Source organism: Pezoporus wallicus, unplaced genomic scaffold (genome assembly GCF_028554395.1).
Source record: "Pezoporus wallicus isolate ANWC-B61680 ecotype Strahan unplaced genomic scaffold, APGP_CSIRO_Pwel_v1 contig_2492, whole genome shotgun sequence".
Classification (NCBI taxonomy): domain Eukaryota; kingdom Metazoa; phylum Chordata; class Aves; order Psittaciformes; family Psittacidae; genus Pezoporus; species Pezoporus wallicus.
In genome coordinates this window covers 2,348,599-2,363,176 of record NW_026637796.1, presented here as the reverse complement: position 1 = coordinate 2,363,176, position 14,578 = coordinate 2,348,599, and the positions used below count along the sequence as shown (strand labels likewise).

At 42.1% G+C, this 14,578-nt stretch overlaps 1 protein-coding gene across 3 annotated transcripts in view; it reads right to left on the bottom strand.

Moving 5' to 3' along the window:
* The window catches only part of RFC1 (replication factor C subunit 1), a 38,111-nt gene extending 31,281 nt beyond the window's left edge, over window positions 1-6,830 (bottom strand). Inside the window, exons 1-2 of one of the 3 annotated variants that reach the window (XM_057407583.1) lie at window positions 6,706-6,830; window positions 1,464-1,592 (exon numbers count right to left, since the gene is read on the bottom strand). In XM_057407583.1, coding sequence (XP_057263566.1) covers window positions 1,464-1,592; window positions 6,706-6,708 — 132 coding nt within the window. In that variant the 5' untranslated portion in view covers window positions 6,709-6,830. Of the gene's footprint in view, window positions 1-1,463; window positions 1,593-2,391; window positions 2,517-4,002; window positions 4,119-6,705 lie in introns of those variants that run through there. The other 2 variants (XM_057407582.1, XM_057407581.1) reach the window with 2 other exon arrangements.
* Between the last annotated feature and the right edge of the window lie 7,748 nt (window positions 6,831-14,578).

The following is a 14,578-nucleotide window of genomic DNA, read 5'->3' as shown; positions in this document are numbered from 1 at the left end:
TAAGAAACTGCAGCAGTGAAACTAAACATGCTCCAAGCAAATCATAGATGATTATGTTGAGAATAAATATCAACGTTTAATACAAATTAAAGTAAATGAAATAGATTTTCAAGCACTTCCAACTTATTATTTATAAAAAGATATTGCACAATCCCACCAGAAACAGAGATCATACAGATCAACAAGCTGCTTGTATGGAATTCAGCTTTCACTTTTGGTTCTATTGTTTATGGTTTCACTGTAACCACCAGAATTCAACATAATTTTGGAGTAGAATACAGCCCACTGAAAAAGGGAAAAAGCATACACCACAGTTTTTTCTTTAAAAAAAAACAAAACCAGAAACATTTACAAGTTTTGGATATTTAAAAAAAAATAAAAATCACAAGCTGCATAGATAGGAAGTTCCTTGGGGCTACCAAACTGTGCTTGTTTTGTAGTCATGCACAGCTGTAAATGCTTCTAAAAATATAATTCTAGATAAGCATAGCTACACATTTTATAATCTACATTCAATTCTGAAACCTTTGATATAACTGGAGAATTGCAAAGTAGAAATAAAAGATCACATGGCATAACTGCTGTGTCTTTCATCTGCACTGAATGGTCCTTTATTTTCACACTGAAACACGTGAAATTACACGGCCAATTTTTAAGTAACATCTTACTTCATGACTGTGACGCTTCACATTAAATTTCCATCCCATTAGAAATCCTTCCATTCTGCAGGTGATTTTAAAGTCCTCTTTTGCCACCCCTTTCTTTTTTATACAGTTTAGATAATTGTGTGAGGCAGTGACATCTCAAGCTAGACCATGTCACCCAATGCTCTGTCCAGCCTGCCCTTGAACACTGCCAGGGATGGAGCATTTAAGACTTCTTTAGGCAACCCATTCCAGTGCCTCACCGCTCTCACAGTAAATAACTTCTTCCTTATATCTAACCTGAACTTGCCCTGTTTAAGTTTAAACCCACTACCCTTCGTCCTATTGCTACAGTCCCTGATGAAGAATCCCTCTTTGGCATCCCTGTAGGCCCCCTTCAGGTACTGAAAGGCTGCCATGAGGTCTTCCTGATACACCTACATCTTCTATGCATAAGCCTCGACCTTAATTAAAATTCAAATAAGCTGAGCTACTTAGAGAACTTTTGACTACAGCTAAAACAACTTCAAAGAGATCAGATTATTCCTACATTAGCACCTAAACCTAAGAACTTCTACCTATCTCTCCCATGCCCTACAACCCAAATATTTTTTTTAAATTAGCAATTTTCTTCACCACCTATAGTTTTGCTGCAAGAAGTTAATATTAAGTGGTAGCTTCCTCCCATGCCTACGACAACAACTGACATACGGCGTTTTTTTCAACATATAAGAACTATGACTTTAAAAATGCTAGATACACAAGCAATCCTATGTCCAAGAAACCAACCACTTCACAGGTAAGAAAAGCAAAACTAACCTTGGTCTCCTTTTCCCTCTTCTTCCCCCGTGAGGGTCCTTCACCATTTTTAATGTTTGCACTCTTTTTCACTGTCTCACATTCTTGTCGCCTTCCAGGAGTTACAACATCAAAGAATTTCCGGATATCCTAGGTAAAGGGAAAATTTATTTATAATTTTTTTAAATACAGACAGCTCTCAGAAATTTTACACTACAAAACAGCAACGCACTTCAGTTACTTTGTCAGCAACTCCATGATAATATTTGATGATCTTGAAATTTTGTTCCCAATTAAGCAAACAAAGCCCAGCTAGTTAAACATAGCTGCTCAGACACCAACCATTTTTCTCTTGTTTTGAATCATGAAAAAAAGAGTTCATTTCTCCCTTAGCTGGACACCTTCACCGATACATGCTTCCACTAGCAGTGGAAACAAACTTCCACTAGCAGTGAAATACAGTGACCTATGACAGATACAGTTAGAATTCTTTTTTTGATAACTAATCACCACCAGCGTAGCCCAAAGCATTCCTATAGTCAAAACCATCAACTCAGCAATGAGGTAGTGTCCAATCTAGAAAGACATAAAAGCACCAAGAGCTAGGAACAGCCAAGTAATGGGACATACCACATCCTCCACCTTCTCATAAGTTTAGGACAATAACTGAGTAAACTCAATTTCAATCATTAAAAACAATAGCCAGCAAGAAACAGATTAAAATCTGAACAAAGAACTTCATACAAAGAGCTCAAAAAAGCCTATTTGTAATCTTATTTCATTATCTGACCACAGTACAACCACAAGAAGCTTCTTTTAAGCTATACAGATCAGCAGCTGAAGCTTTGATTTTAAAAAAGTGCTATTATACACACAAAGCCAAATCTGACTTCCATTGAAAATACTAGTATTTCAATGCTATTAAAATTAAAACTGAGAAAAGGCATACCTGGTTGTTATCACTAACTTCAGGGGTAGCAGCCATTTTAGAGGAAGAAAATGCATCCTATGGCCTAAATATATATCAGGTAAAGGATGTGGATTAGGACTATATTCTATCCAGCTGATAGCTATTCCCCATCATTGAGTTCATCTGGGTAGTTTGTTTATTCTTACAGGGAACCACAAGCAAAGCAGTAAACTCTTAAGAAAACTCCATAAAAGTCTGACTGACCAGGAGTGTTTCAGGTTGCTTTTCAACATTTCCCTGGTGGTTTGAATTATGAGAGCCTATAGGACTTAAAATCAATGCAATACGTAATTTGAAAGCACACACAAAATATAGGACATGTAAAGATTTATTTAGTGTATTTAGCTTAAAATAATTTTGCAGAACCAGAAATGCTGTTTTCTATAAAAATTTAGACTTCTCGTGTTTTACCTGCACATAATAATACGGATTCAGCAAAAAAAGCAATGGTAGACTGGGAAGCATTCTTTCTCAATGAGACTTCATACATTTCCATCTATGGAATTTATACCTTGAGGCATAAATTTTCAACACTGCTATTTTACATATACTCCTACAATATAAATGCAGTACTATATAAGCTCTGACATTTTGACTGCCAATACCTACAGCTAACAGGCCTGAAGAAAGCAGCTATTTAAAAAGTCTAAATGTAGACGCGTGGACTCGATAATCATTATTACTGACTTCTTTTTAGGCTTAAGGTAACATAGGCAACATAAAAATGTATTCAAAGTCTCATTAGATCTTTTATGTAGTAAAATAGTTTAAATATTTACTACAACACTGCAAAATAAAGTTACTTTTAAGTTTTCATTTCTTTTATAGTTTGTACTTTTTGGCTTAAAATATTTGGAGACTAAATTTTAGATCAATAGTAACATTCATTTTAGTATTTTAACTAAAAACAGCTAGTAAGTGAGCTGCTCTGCAAACACTATATGCAATAATATTAGAATACTTTTTTAATAGCCTTACACAAGAAAATATCATCATAATCTGGTTTCTAAAATGCAGACTTAAGAAAGAAAAATATATTAAATTGACCTGCCTGCCCCAGCTTCTTCCACTATTTTCATACCACAGCTCCTGAACTGCTAAGGCCTAAATTATAACATGTAAATTATTATTTTCTTCCTCAGCAGTTCTCATAAGTTATCAAGTTAGCTCTTCATAAGTGCCTTTAATTCACAAAATGCCACAGAGCAACAATAAAGTTATCTTTCAGTAAAGCTTTTATCCAAGAATCATGAGAAACAGAATTTTCATGCCCTTTACTAAGAGATGCCAGAAAAATCCTTAATTCATTGCAGAATTTATTTATAAAATACTATATGAGCTTAGATCCTAGACAGGATCACTTGTGTCCATTCTGCGTTTATCTATTTAACATACTTTGACTGATCATCTTATTGGTATACAATGCTATGCATATACAAGTGCACCACGTGGAAAAACTGTGTATGCTTAGCTTTTATCCATTCCAATAAGGAAAGGTGTGTGCCAATGTAACTAACAAGTTTCTTTCTAGAACTTTCCCCCAAAACCTACAGAAGTCATCAGTCTTATGTATCCTGGAAATACATTCACCAGCATGGCTATCCCAGGTGGTCCCCTTGCCCAGAAGGCTAAAATTAAAGAGGCGAGGCTCTATTACTGTGGTCTCGCCCATGGGTGCTTCAGCAGCAGCACCAGGACATGTAACTTTGAGCAGCTCTACCCAAGGAAGAGGTGGAACTAAGTAAGAATTTCTGATCATTCTCACTAAATTAGGGAGGTAATTGATGCATAGCATCTGAACAGCCTAAAAGCTGTGTTCAGGTGTACATGCACAGCCTGAAATGCTGTGTTCAGGTGCACTGGTTCCTGCTGAACTATCTTAGTAATTGTATGATCCCAGCAATGACTGTGCTGTCCAGTTCTTGCCAGTTTTGACTACTGCTTTAAATCTTCCACCTTACGCAATAATAGGAGACCACAGCAATTCATCATGCCAAGTTGCAGGTTTACCCTTGAAAGACTTGTGTCTGTCTGTTTTACTAAGAATAACATGGACAGAAACTGAAACTCCTTTGTCAGGTAGCACAAAGACTGGTTACTCAAAGAGTTTATCAGGGTGACTTTTAAGACTTTAGTAAATACCCAGCTCAAAAAAAGTCAGTTATAAAAGCCATAAACCTTCCATACTGGGTTTTTTCCTGCATTTCAAAAGCCCCCTACACCAACAATCAACTACTTTGATGTTAGAACCACCTCAACCTAACAGTAATAGGCAGTGTTTCAGAAGGGTAGTGCTCAGTAAGGTAGAATACTTTCCAAAATAACATCATATAACTCAGTTTGCAAGACAAATTACAACATGAGATAGACACCTGAATTTCACCAATCTAGCTCAGTGACTGCAACAGAAAGTAATGCAACTTATTTAGGTATTCTTAAGTGTGTCCATGACAACCTCGCATCAAAAGACTAGTATTTATTTACAGATGCTTACTTGAGTGTAAGTTTTGTGCAATCATCAGCTCTGTCATGTGGTGTGTCCAAAAAATCTGAACTAACTGAAATCAAATTTATAGTTTCACTTCAGTAATACTTGCTTGGATAACTACACTTAACAGTCACTAATGGTGGCTCTGCAGCACAGGTATTACACAGTATTTTTTGAGCAGTACCACAGTTCTAAGTACACAGCAGCTGATGCTACAGCTCCAGCCATATGAGTGTCTCCCTCAGCTAAAGGCAACTCAAGTAGTCCCCACTCCTAGTCATCCATTCCCTCAGTATAGCATTCTGCTTGGGAACTGGGTCAGGTCACTAATCTGGGTAAAAAAATAAATCCCTTCTAAGACAGACCGGCTCATTGCGTAACTCCACACATCAGTTCAGCACAGCTGAGAAGATGCTGCAGAACCAACCCAACCCAGGCTACTTATGTTTAGCACTACATGAAAACCTTACATGGTTACTAACATCACTGTATTTCTGCTTCTATCTCCGCAGCTGCACCAGTGATGGTTTTACAGACTTTTCTCTTCAACGCTGAAAATGGAATGGGCTGAAGAACCCATCCTCTCCCCCAAACCATGGCACTTCTAAGAAAGTGCCAGATATTGCGAGACACGTGACATTCAGAACGCTACATAAAGGGAGAAATCCTTTTTCCCAGGAAGGTGGGAAAGGAGGAAGCAAGTCTTCCAGTAAGGTCAGTTTTCTAAAAAGGTGATGGCAGGAGAGGCAGACTTGTCCTTGTACATAATTTTAATGTCATCAGCCACCCCTAACAAACCATGAACACATCACAGCTTAACAGCCTCGTGATTCTTGGTGCTGGCAGACTTTTGTCAGTACTGCGAAACACTCAAGAGTTTATTGCCCACCATTGCTGAGCATCAAGTGTAAGATACAAACAAAGTTAAACACCGTAGAGCCCAAAATCAAACTTGAACTTCACTGGCTTCGAACAGCATTTGCAATTAAGCCAGTAAACACCTGCACAGAAACTCCACCTCAGTAGAAGGAAACTTGCCTGAGCCAGAAATTAACAGGGGATACCATCTTACGATGGCTGAGTACGTGAGCAGTGCTGAGGAAAGCAGACAAACACGTGCACATTTACAAACTCCTTACACCCTACTGAGAGTTGCGTCCTTCATTACTTATAAACAAGTCTTTCCTTCCAGACTTTTACATTCGTTTTTCCCCACCTGAACTGCTTTTTGCAAATACTGCATACCGTCCAATTCGGCAGCAGAAACGCCTTCGTATATACCGTTACTGAAATTAAAGGAAGAGTTAGAACTTGAGCAGGCTGCGTTCAGCGAGAGGTTGGCGTGGCCGCCTTTCCCCCCGAGCGAGCCCACAGTCCGCGCCTGCTTCGCCACCCGGTTTCGGGAGGGAAACTGTACGGGCGCAGCCGCTTCCCCCTTGGGACAAGGGCACAAACAGGCGCATCTCCTTGGTCAGGAGGTTGTTTCCCAGCACGCGTGGAGGGCGAGCGCGGCAGGGCGGGCGGGGGGCCTCTAGTGTGCAGCCTCACAACCGCTCGGCCACAGCAGACGGCCTCACCACCCGGGGCCGCCCGCTGGGGACCGGACACAGGCTCGGCTCAGCATACGCCGGGTTCCAACGGCCCCAGCTGCCCCGGGGCTGCAGTCACGCACCGGGACAGGCGCCCATCCGGCCCCGCCGCTGGCGGGACGCTGCGCAACGCTCGCTCCCTCCCTCTCCCGCTCGGAAGGAGCCGCGGAGGGAGAGAGAGGTGGAGGGGGCCGGGGTGCGCGGCGCCGCGCTCACCATGCTGCTGGCGGCGGTGGATCTCTAGCGGCACAGCTCCGGGCCCATACCTCCCACCTTCGCGCCAACTCTCGCAACCCGGCGCGCGGCACTGTCGTCACAGCTGCGACGGGAGGGGCGGCGGGCCTCGGTAGTGTCGGGAGGTACGCGGCGGCCTAGCCCTGCGCCCGGGGCCTGCGCGGCACCGTTGCCCGGCAGCCTGCCTGTTTCCGCCCTCCTGAGACCGGCGCGGGCGTCACCAGCCGGTACCCTGCCGCTGAGACCGGGCAGCTGCTGTGGGTCTGGCCTGCAGTAACGGGAACGGGTCCAGCAGCGCGAGTCAAAATGTAGGGCTGCAGCGCCACAAGGAATCGCTGCGCCCTGGGACACCTCTGACAGAGAAGGGAAGTTGGCAGCCTTAACCGTTACAGCAAACAAGTGAACGGCGCCAGGCTCGGTGAGGTGCACCGGGGTTTAATGCATTGAGACAAACGAAGCATCCCAAGTACGTGAACAGCCGTTTCTGGAGGGCCGAAGTGCAGTTTACATCTGGAGAATAGAACAAGTTGTGCTAAAGTTTAGAGGCAGTTTCGGAATATGCAGCTGCTGTACCACCATAGTATTTTGTAACTAAAAATAGTATTTTAGTACAGTCACTGTAAAGTCAGATCTGTGTCAGTGCACAATAAACAGTCATTGCCCTGTGCTGAATTGCTTGTTGGTCCCTTCATTCTTCTTTCCTGTTTGTGCAGGAAGCGTTAGGATTTAATTCCTCTGACATATTTTCTGTCTTGATTCTTCTGTGGTATTTTCTCCTATGCATTAAGGCTTAGTAGAGCTCAGAGCCTACATCTGAGGAGTCAAAAGAGAAACTAGAAAGCTATACTCTGTCTTCACCCATTATTTCATAGAATCATAGAATCATTAGGGTTGGAAAGGACCTTAAGATCATCTAGTTCCAACCCCCCTGCCATGAGCAGGGACACCTTACGCTAAATCATATCACCCAAGGCCTCGTCCAACCTGGCCTTGAACACTGCCAGGGATGGAGCATTCACAACCACCCTGGGCAACCCATTCCAGTGCCTCACCACCCTAACAGGAAAGAATTTCCTTCTTATATCCAACCTAAACTTCCCCTGTTTAAGTTTTAACCCATTACCCCTTGTCCTATCACTATAGTCCCTAATGAAGAGTCCCTCTCCAGCATCCCTGTCAGCCCCCTTCAGATACTGGAAGGCTGCTATGAGGTCTCCACACAGCCTTCTCCACGCTGAACAGCCCCAACTTCCTCAGCCTGTCTTCATATGGGAGGTGCTCCAGTCCCCTGATCATCCTCGTGGCCCTCCTCTGGACTTGTTCCAACAGTTCTTTTAATTTCTAATAAATGTCTAATGAAATCTTACATGTTTTCTTCCATTTTTTCCCTGTGCTTGCTGAACACTGGGAGGAAATAAACTTGGGCAAACCGAATAAAACCCATTTCCCTCTCAATAATCACTCATATGATGTTTAGATCCTGCCAACTGAATTGCTAATTATTGTGAGTCTTGGAAAAGAATGGGGAGGCCAAACAGAATTTGTGACGTTAAAACTACTCATGAAAAAGGTGAAGATTTGTACTTGTCTCAAAGTGCAGTTTCTAGTATTGTCATTTGTATATCTTCTGTATTCACTTAATTTTCTTTCCTTTTTCTGTGTTTGCCTTGAAGAACAAGTGACTGTCTACTTGGTGGTCTGGTCAGACTCCAGCGAAGATACTTACTTAGAGATACAGAGATAAAAGTCAGATCATATTCTGAAAAAATATGAATGCAGGTGATACCTATTACCATTCCTGTTTAATTCTTTAAATTGGATTTTAAGTAATTGTAAAACCCTGTTTGTGTAAAAATTATTCATTTATGAACACACGTGGTCAGGCAACTCTTACAGTTTCAGCATTAGCATAGCTTGTGAGTTTGGATTTCTGCATAAGAAAGACATGACAGCGCAAGGAAGTAAGTGCAGACCCACAGCACAGGCTGTGTTTTTCAGCCTGTTTTGCAAGTTATTCCATATGAACTCAACTATAATGGGTATGCAAACAAAACCGGTATCACTTTAGAAAAACATTTCCAATGATCTGTTTGTATTTAAGTATTTAATTCTCATTATGTATTTTTTAAAGCTGTGTGAATTCCTGATACCAGAACTAAAGAGTAGTTAAAATGGCTGACATTGGTAAGAGCCAGAATGACTGTTTAAATAATGCTAAAAGAATTATTGCAGGTGGTTATCTCTATTTGTAGTTGATAAAGTTGCCTAGAATAACATCCAGCAGAGCACTATCTGCATTTGGGATTGTGACATATTCATGTTTCTTGGAAGGCAAGAGTTTAACCCTTTACTAAGAGATCAAACTGAATACCTGGAATGACTATTATTCACTCCTGGGCATGGTCAAGAGACAGAATACCTCTGTTCCTATGTGGATGGCTACGAAACCACTGAAGTGGGAAAAACCTCACTCTGACACAGGGAACAAAACCTGAATGCTCATATTATGATGCCCTTTGCAAGATAAAATGAAGGCAGTAAGCTTTCTGAGTCTCTAAGTGACCATGGGTCATGTTTTAAAGGCATATTACATGACTAAAAGTACAGCTTTTTAAAAAGTAGCTATAAAGTATACTTAACATCATCACTCTATTTACAGCTAAGACAAGTAATTCAAAAAATTAGACTCGTTTTCTACCTTTCTGAAAATTACAGATTGTTTGGCTTTTTATGGTGGCAGGTTTTTTTCCAGAGTATGTGAAAAAGTTGAAATACTAATTCTTGAGCTTGAGGGTTTTTCCTCTGTTAAACAAAACCAGGCCCAGTTATTATTAGTGAAGGCTTTGTCTTTCTTATTAATATGAGGTTGCTATTAAAAAAATACATTTTCTTACATTGACAAATTTTTAAAAAAGTATTTCTGTTAATATTTTCTTGATTATTTAATTTTTTTCTGTATTGATATGTTGATTCAATTTTGAAATTTAAAGCAACTTTTACTGCAGCTTTTGAAGCAGTGTATTATTTACTGCTCTACAAAATCTGTACTTTGAATTGCTTGAAACTCAATAGAAATATGAGGCAGATACTTGTAACTTAACACTGAGATACTTCTGAAATCCATAAGGCTTTGTATCTTACGTGTTTTAGGGGACAACACACATTGATCATTTAAGAAATCTTTATAATGGAACAGAGATGTTCTGAGCTTTGTATGTGTCCAAAGGACCTCTAAGGTTAGAAATTGCCCTGGAGAAATACGGTATGGTAATGCGAAGATGATTAGGAAAACACAACAAAACTACATTTCCTGAGATCAAAATTTCAGTTTGAATTTTGTATTTTTTCATAACATTAATAGGCATTAAAGCAGTCATTTACTAGATGGTAGGCTCTGTTTTGGAGGCCTCCTATAGGGGATATTTTGCTTACTAGAGTCTCTAGTAAAGGACGCCAAATTTCTCTCACTTTGTAGAAACAGTCATTAGCATTTTGTTGCAGACCAAAAATTCCAAAAATTCTTTGTAAATCTGTGGTCTAGTTTCTATTTACATTAGGCTTTCTGTAGAATCCGTCACAATTATGTGTCTTTAGAAAAGACTTGAGCCCGTCTCAAACAGTTTTTGCTGTATAAGGTAAAGGTATAAGGCAAAATAAGTGTTTGATTTGCAACACAGTGTTGAGGGCCATTACATAAGTTGTGCTTTTTTTATCCCCTAGCAGCTGATGTTAATGTAAACATTACAATTTTCTAAGTGAACTTTGTCTTTAGGTCTTTTCTCTCTCTTCATTTACATATCGAGGCAGAATGAATGTGGCTTAACTTGTCTACTTGGCCTGACATTGCATCCATTCAAAACTCCTGTTGACTAATGTGTTCAGCATTTCTGCAGATCAAACCCCAGGCTTTCAGGCTGAGCCCCTAAACCAAGGAGAATACATATTCAGTGTTAAGAGTTGTGTTTAAAATTTGAATCGCTTGCCTTGGCAGAGACAAAGAAAAGGAAATTTGATAGCTGAGAATCAAACTGAATAGTCATTAGACTTCCCAACTGCAGTAGCAGTAATGGCGGTTGCCTAGAGACCTCAGCCTCTCCCACATTTGAGGCATTCTGAAACCAGATTCATTAAGTGCATGGCCAGAGACAGGAAATTGCACTGTGCATCACTGTACTGACAACCACATACAGCATTGGATGGAGCCTCTACTGACTGCCCTTTGAGCTAGTGGAATAATTAATTCCTTCCTCTTCCCCCTCTCTCTGCACACTCACTTTTCAACAGTCCTTGGTCACATCTCCCTCATCTGTGATAATTGTTTTCTAGATTAGGAGTCAGAGTCTTTCCTTTCCCCAACTCAGCTCAGCTAATCAAAACCTCCTTCTGAATTTAAGTCACTACATGACTCAGTTAAATTGCTTCCTCTTTAACTTTATCAAGTAACATAGCCCAAACACTTAAGTATGACAAGGCAGTAAGAAACTGGATTCAGAGGCCTGAAAAACTGAAACGTTTTTGAACCTTGATTATAATATGCTCCCACTCTTATAAATAATAAGGAAAGAAATACAGTTCATAACATTGTCCATATCAAGTGTCTGGGAGCACAAGTCACTGCTGCACCTTTCACATCTCATGCAGATGCAATACATTGTCTGCAGTAAAATGCCAGTGGTACTAACTCTGCCACAGTTAGTGGGGAGAAGCCTGTTCACTTTACCTTGCCAAGGCATTGCATGGTATTACAGAGCTGTCATGAGCGTTTTGAATATAAGCATCTGATAATCATGGTAACTAACTGCTTTAGAAGTACAGTGACATCCATAATGACTTGTATTTGAGTTTTCTTTCATAAAGTACCATACATACAATCAAAGCTTTTAAGTGTTAAAATAGATTATCTTCATGCAATAACTATCCAGATTAGCATTTCAAATGCTATTCCACAGAATAGAAAAGGAGCATGTCAGTATATACTGCAGACCAACTTGGTACAGTCCCTATCTACTCCTCTCTTTCCCAAGCTGCCTTTGGTGGGATCTTGGCTGAGAAGTGTGGACCGGTTACTTCAGGTAGTTGAGGGAATGCTGTGTTTGTTATGTGAGAGAGACTCAGGTTAGATGCACGGCTACCCCACTAGCAGGAATCTTGCAGTGCAGAAGACATCAGTGGGAGCATTCCTCTATGGTTAAACTGTTTCTTGTAAAGGTGCTGCAGAGAAATGGTTATGCACATGCATTGTGGATTTGTTGTTTATTATAAAAACAAAATGTCTTCTGTCTTCAACTGATTAATCAGCTTTGTTGTTAAACTAAAGTATGTCTCTATTACATTATGAAATGCTGCAGGCATGCTCTCACAGGTAGAAAGAGCAGTAAAGTGGCAGTAGCCCAGCCGTCCATCTGGACTTCCATGTCTTACATGCCAGCAGGGCTAATTCATCAAAGCAGAGGGTGATACTTAGATAAGTGACAGTGAGAAGAGCGTGCAGCAAGCTCACTGCCCTGGACTTCAAAAGAGAAGACTTTGGCCTCTTCAGGAACCTGCTTAGTAAGGTTCCATGGGATATAGCCTTAGAGGGCAGGGGGCCCCAAGACTCTTGGCTGATATTCAAGGATCACCTGCTACAAGCTCAGGAGTGTTGCATCCCAACCAGAAGGAAGTGCAGCAGGAGGGCCAGGAGACCTCCTTGGATGGATAAGGAACTGCTGAGGAAAATTCAAAGGAAAAAAGAGGCTTATAAAAGGTGGAAGCAAGGACAGGCGGCCTGGGAAGAGTACAGGGATGTTGTCTGGGAAACCAGGGACCAGGTTAGGAAAGCTAAGGCCCGGTTAGAATTAAACTTGGCTAGGGATGTTAAGGATAACAGGAAGGGATTCTATAGGTATGTACTGAATAAAAAACAGACTAGGGAGAATGTAGGCCCCCTCAAGAAGCTCTCGGAAGACCTGGCTACACAGGATTTGGAGAAGGCTGAGGTTCTGAATGACTTCTTTGCCTCGGTCTTCACTGGCAAAGGCTCTGACCGCACCACCCAAGTCTTGGAAGGCAGACGCAGGGACTGTGAGAATGAAGACCTTGCGCCCACTGTAGTAGAGGAACTGGTTCGAGACCATCTTAAAAATCTGAACGTGCACAAGTCCATGGGTCCTGATGAAATCCATCCGCGGGTCCTGAAGGAGCTGGCGAATGAAGTTGCGAAGCCGCTGGCCATCATATTTGAGAAATCATGGCAGTCAGGTGAAGTTCCCGATGACTGGAAAAAGGGAAATATAACCCCCATTTTCAAGAAGGGGAAAATGGATGACCCGGGGAATTACAGACCAGTCAGTCTCACCTCTGTGCCTGGCAAAATCTTGGAGCAGATTCTCCTGGAAGGCATGCTAAGGCACATGAAAATCAACAAGGTGCTTGGTGACAGCCAGCATGGCTTCACTAAGGGGAAATCCTGCCTGACCAATTTGGTGGCCTTCTATGATGGGGCTACAGAACTGATGGACAGGGGTAGAGCAGTTGATGTCATCTACATGGACTTGTGCAAAGCGTTCGACACTGTCCCACACGACATCCTTGTCTCTAAATTGGAGAGACATCAATTGGATGGATGGACCACTCGATGGATAAAGAACTGGCTGGATGGCTGCATGCAAAGAGTTGTGGTCAATGGCTCAATGTCCAGCTGGAGACCAGTAACGAGTGGTGTCCCTCAGGGATCGGTGTTGGGACTGGTCTCATTCAACATCTTCTCGCTGACATGGACAGTGGGATTGAGTGCACCCTCAGCAAGTTTGCCGATGACACCAAGCTGTGTGGTTCAGTTGATACCTGGAGGGAAGGAATGCCATCCAGAGGGACCTTGACACGCTTGTGAGGTGGGCTGATGCCAAACTCATGAAGTTTAACCATGACAAGTGCAAGGTCCTACACCTGGGTCAGAGCAATCCCAGGCACAGCTACAGGTTGGGCAGAGAAGAGATTCAGAGCAGCCCTCTGGAGAAGGACTTGCGGGTGTTGGTTGATGAGAAAATGAACATGGGCCAGCAGTGTGTGCTTGCAGCCCAGAAAGCCAACTGTATCCTGGGCTGCATCAAAAGGAGCGTGACCAGCAGGTCAAAGGAGGTGATCCTGCCCCGCTACTCTGCTCCTGTGAGACCTCACTTGGAGTATTGTGTGCAGTTCTGGTGTCCTCAACATAAACAGGACATGGAACTGTTGGAACAAGTCCAGAGGAGGGCCACGAGGATGATCAGGGGACTGGAGCACCTCCCGTATGAAGACAGGCTGAGGAAGTTGGAGCTGTTCAGCCTGGAGAAGAGAAGGCTGCGTGGAGACCTCATAGCAGCCTTCCAGTATCTGAAGGGGGCCGACAGAGATGCTGGGGAGGGACTCTTCATTAGGGGCTGTAGTGACAGGACAAGGGGTAACGGGTTAAAACTTAAACAGGGGAAGTTTATATTGGATATAGGGAGGAAATTCTTTCCTGTTAGGGTGGTGAGGCACTGGAATGGGTTGCCCAGGGAGGTTGTGAATGCTCCATCCCTGGCAGTGTTCAAGGCCAGGTTGGACAGAGCCTTGGGTGAGATGGTTTAGTGTGAGGTGTCCCTGCCCACGGCAGGGGGGTTGGAACTTGATGATCTTAAGGTCATTTCCAACCCTAACTATTCTGTGATTCTATGATTCTATTCTAAGTTGTTCCCATGTTCAAATTTCAGATTTACATGCATATCTTTCTTGAACACAAAGTTACTTCACACCGCTGTCTTGTTCCACAAATCTCTTCAGCAGCTGTGGTCTACCTGTGGATACACCTTATGTTAGTGTACCTCAAGAAAAGCAAAAATAGGAGGCATCAGTC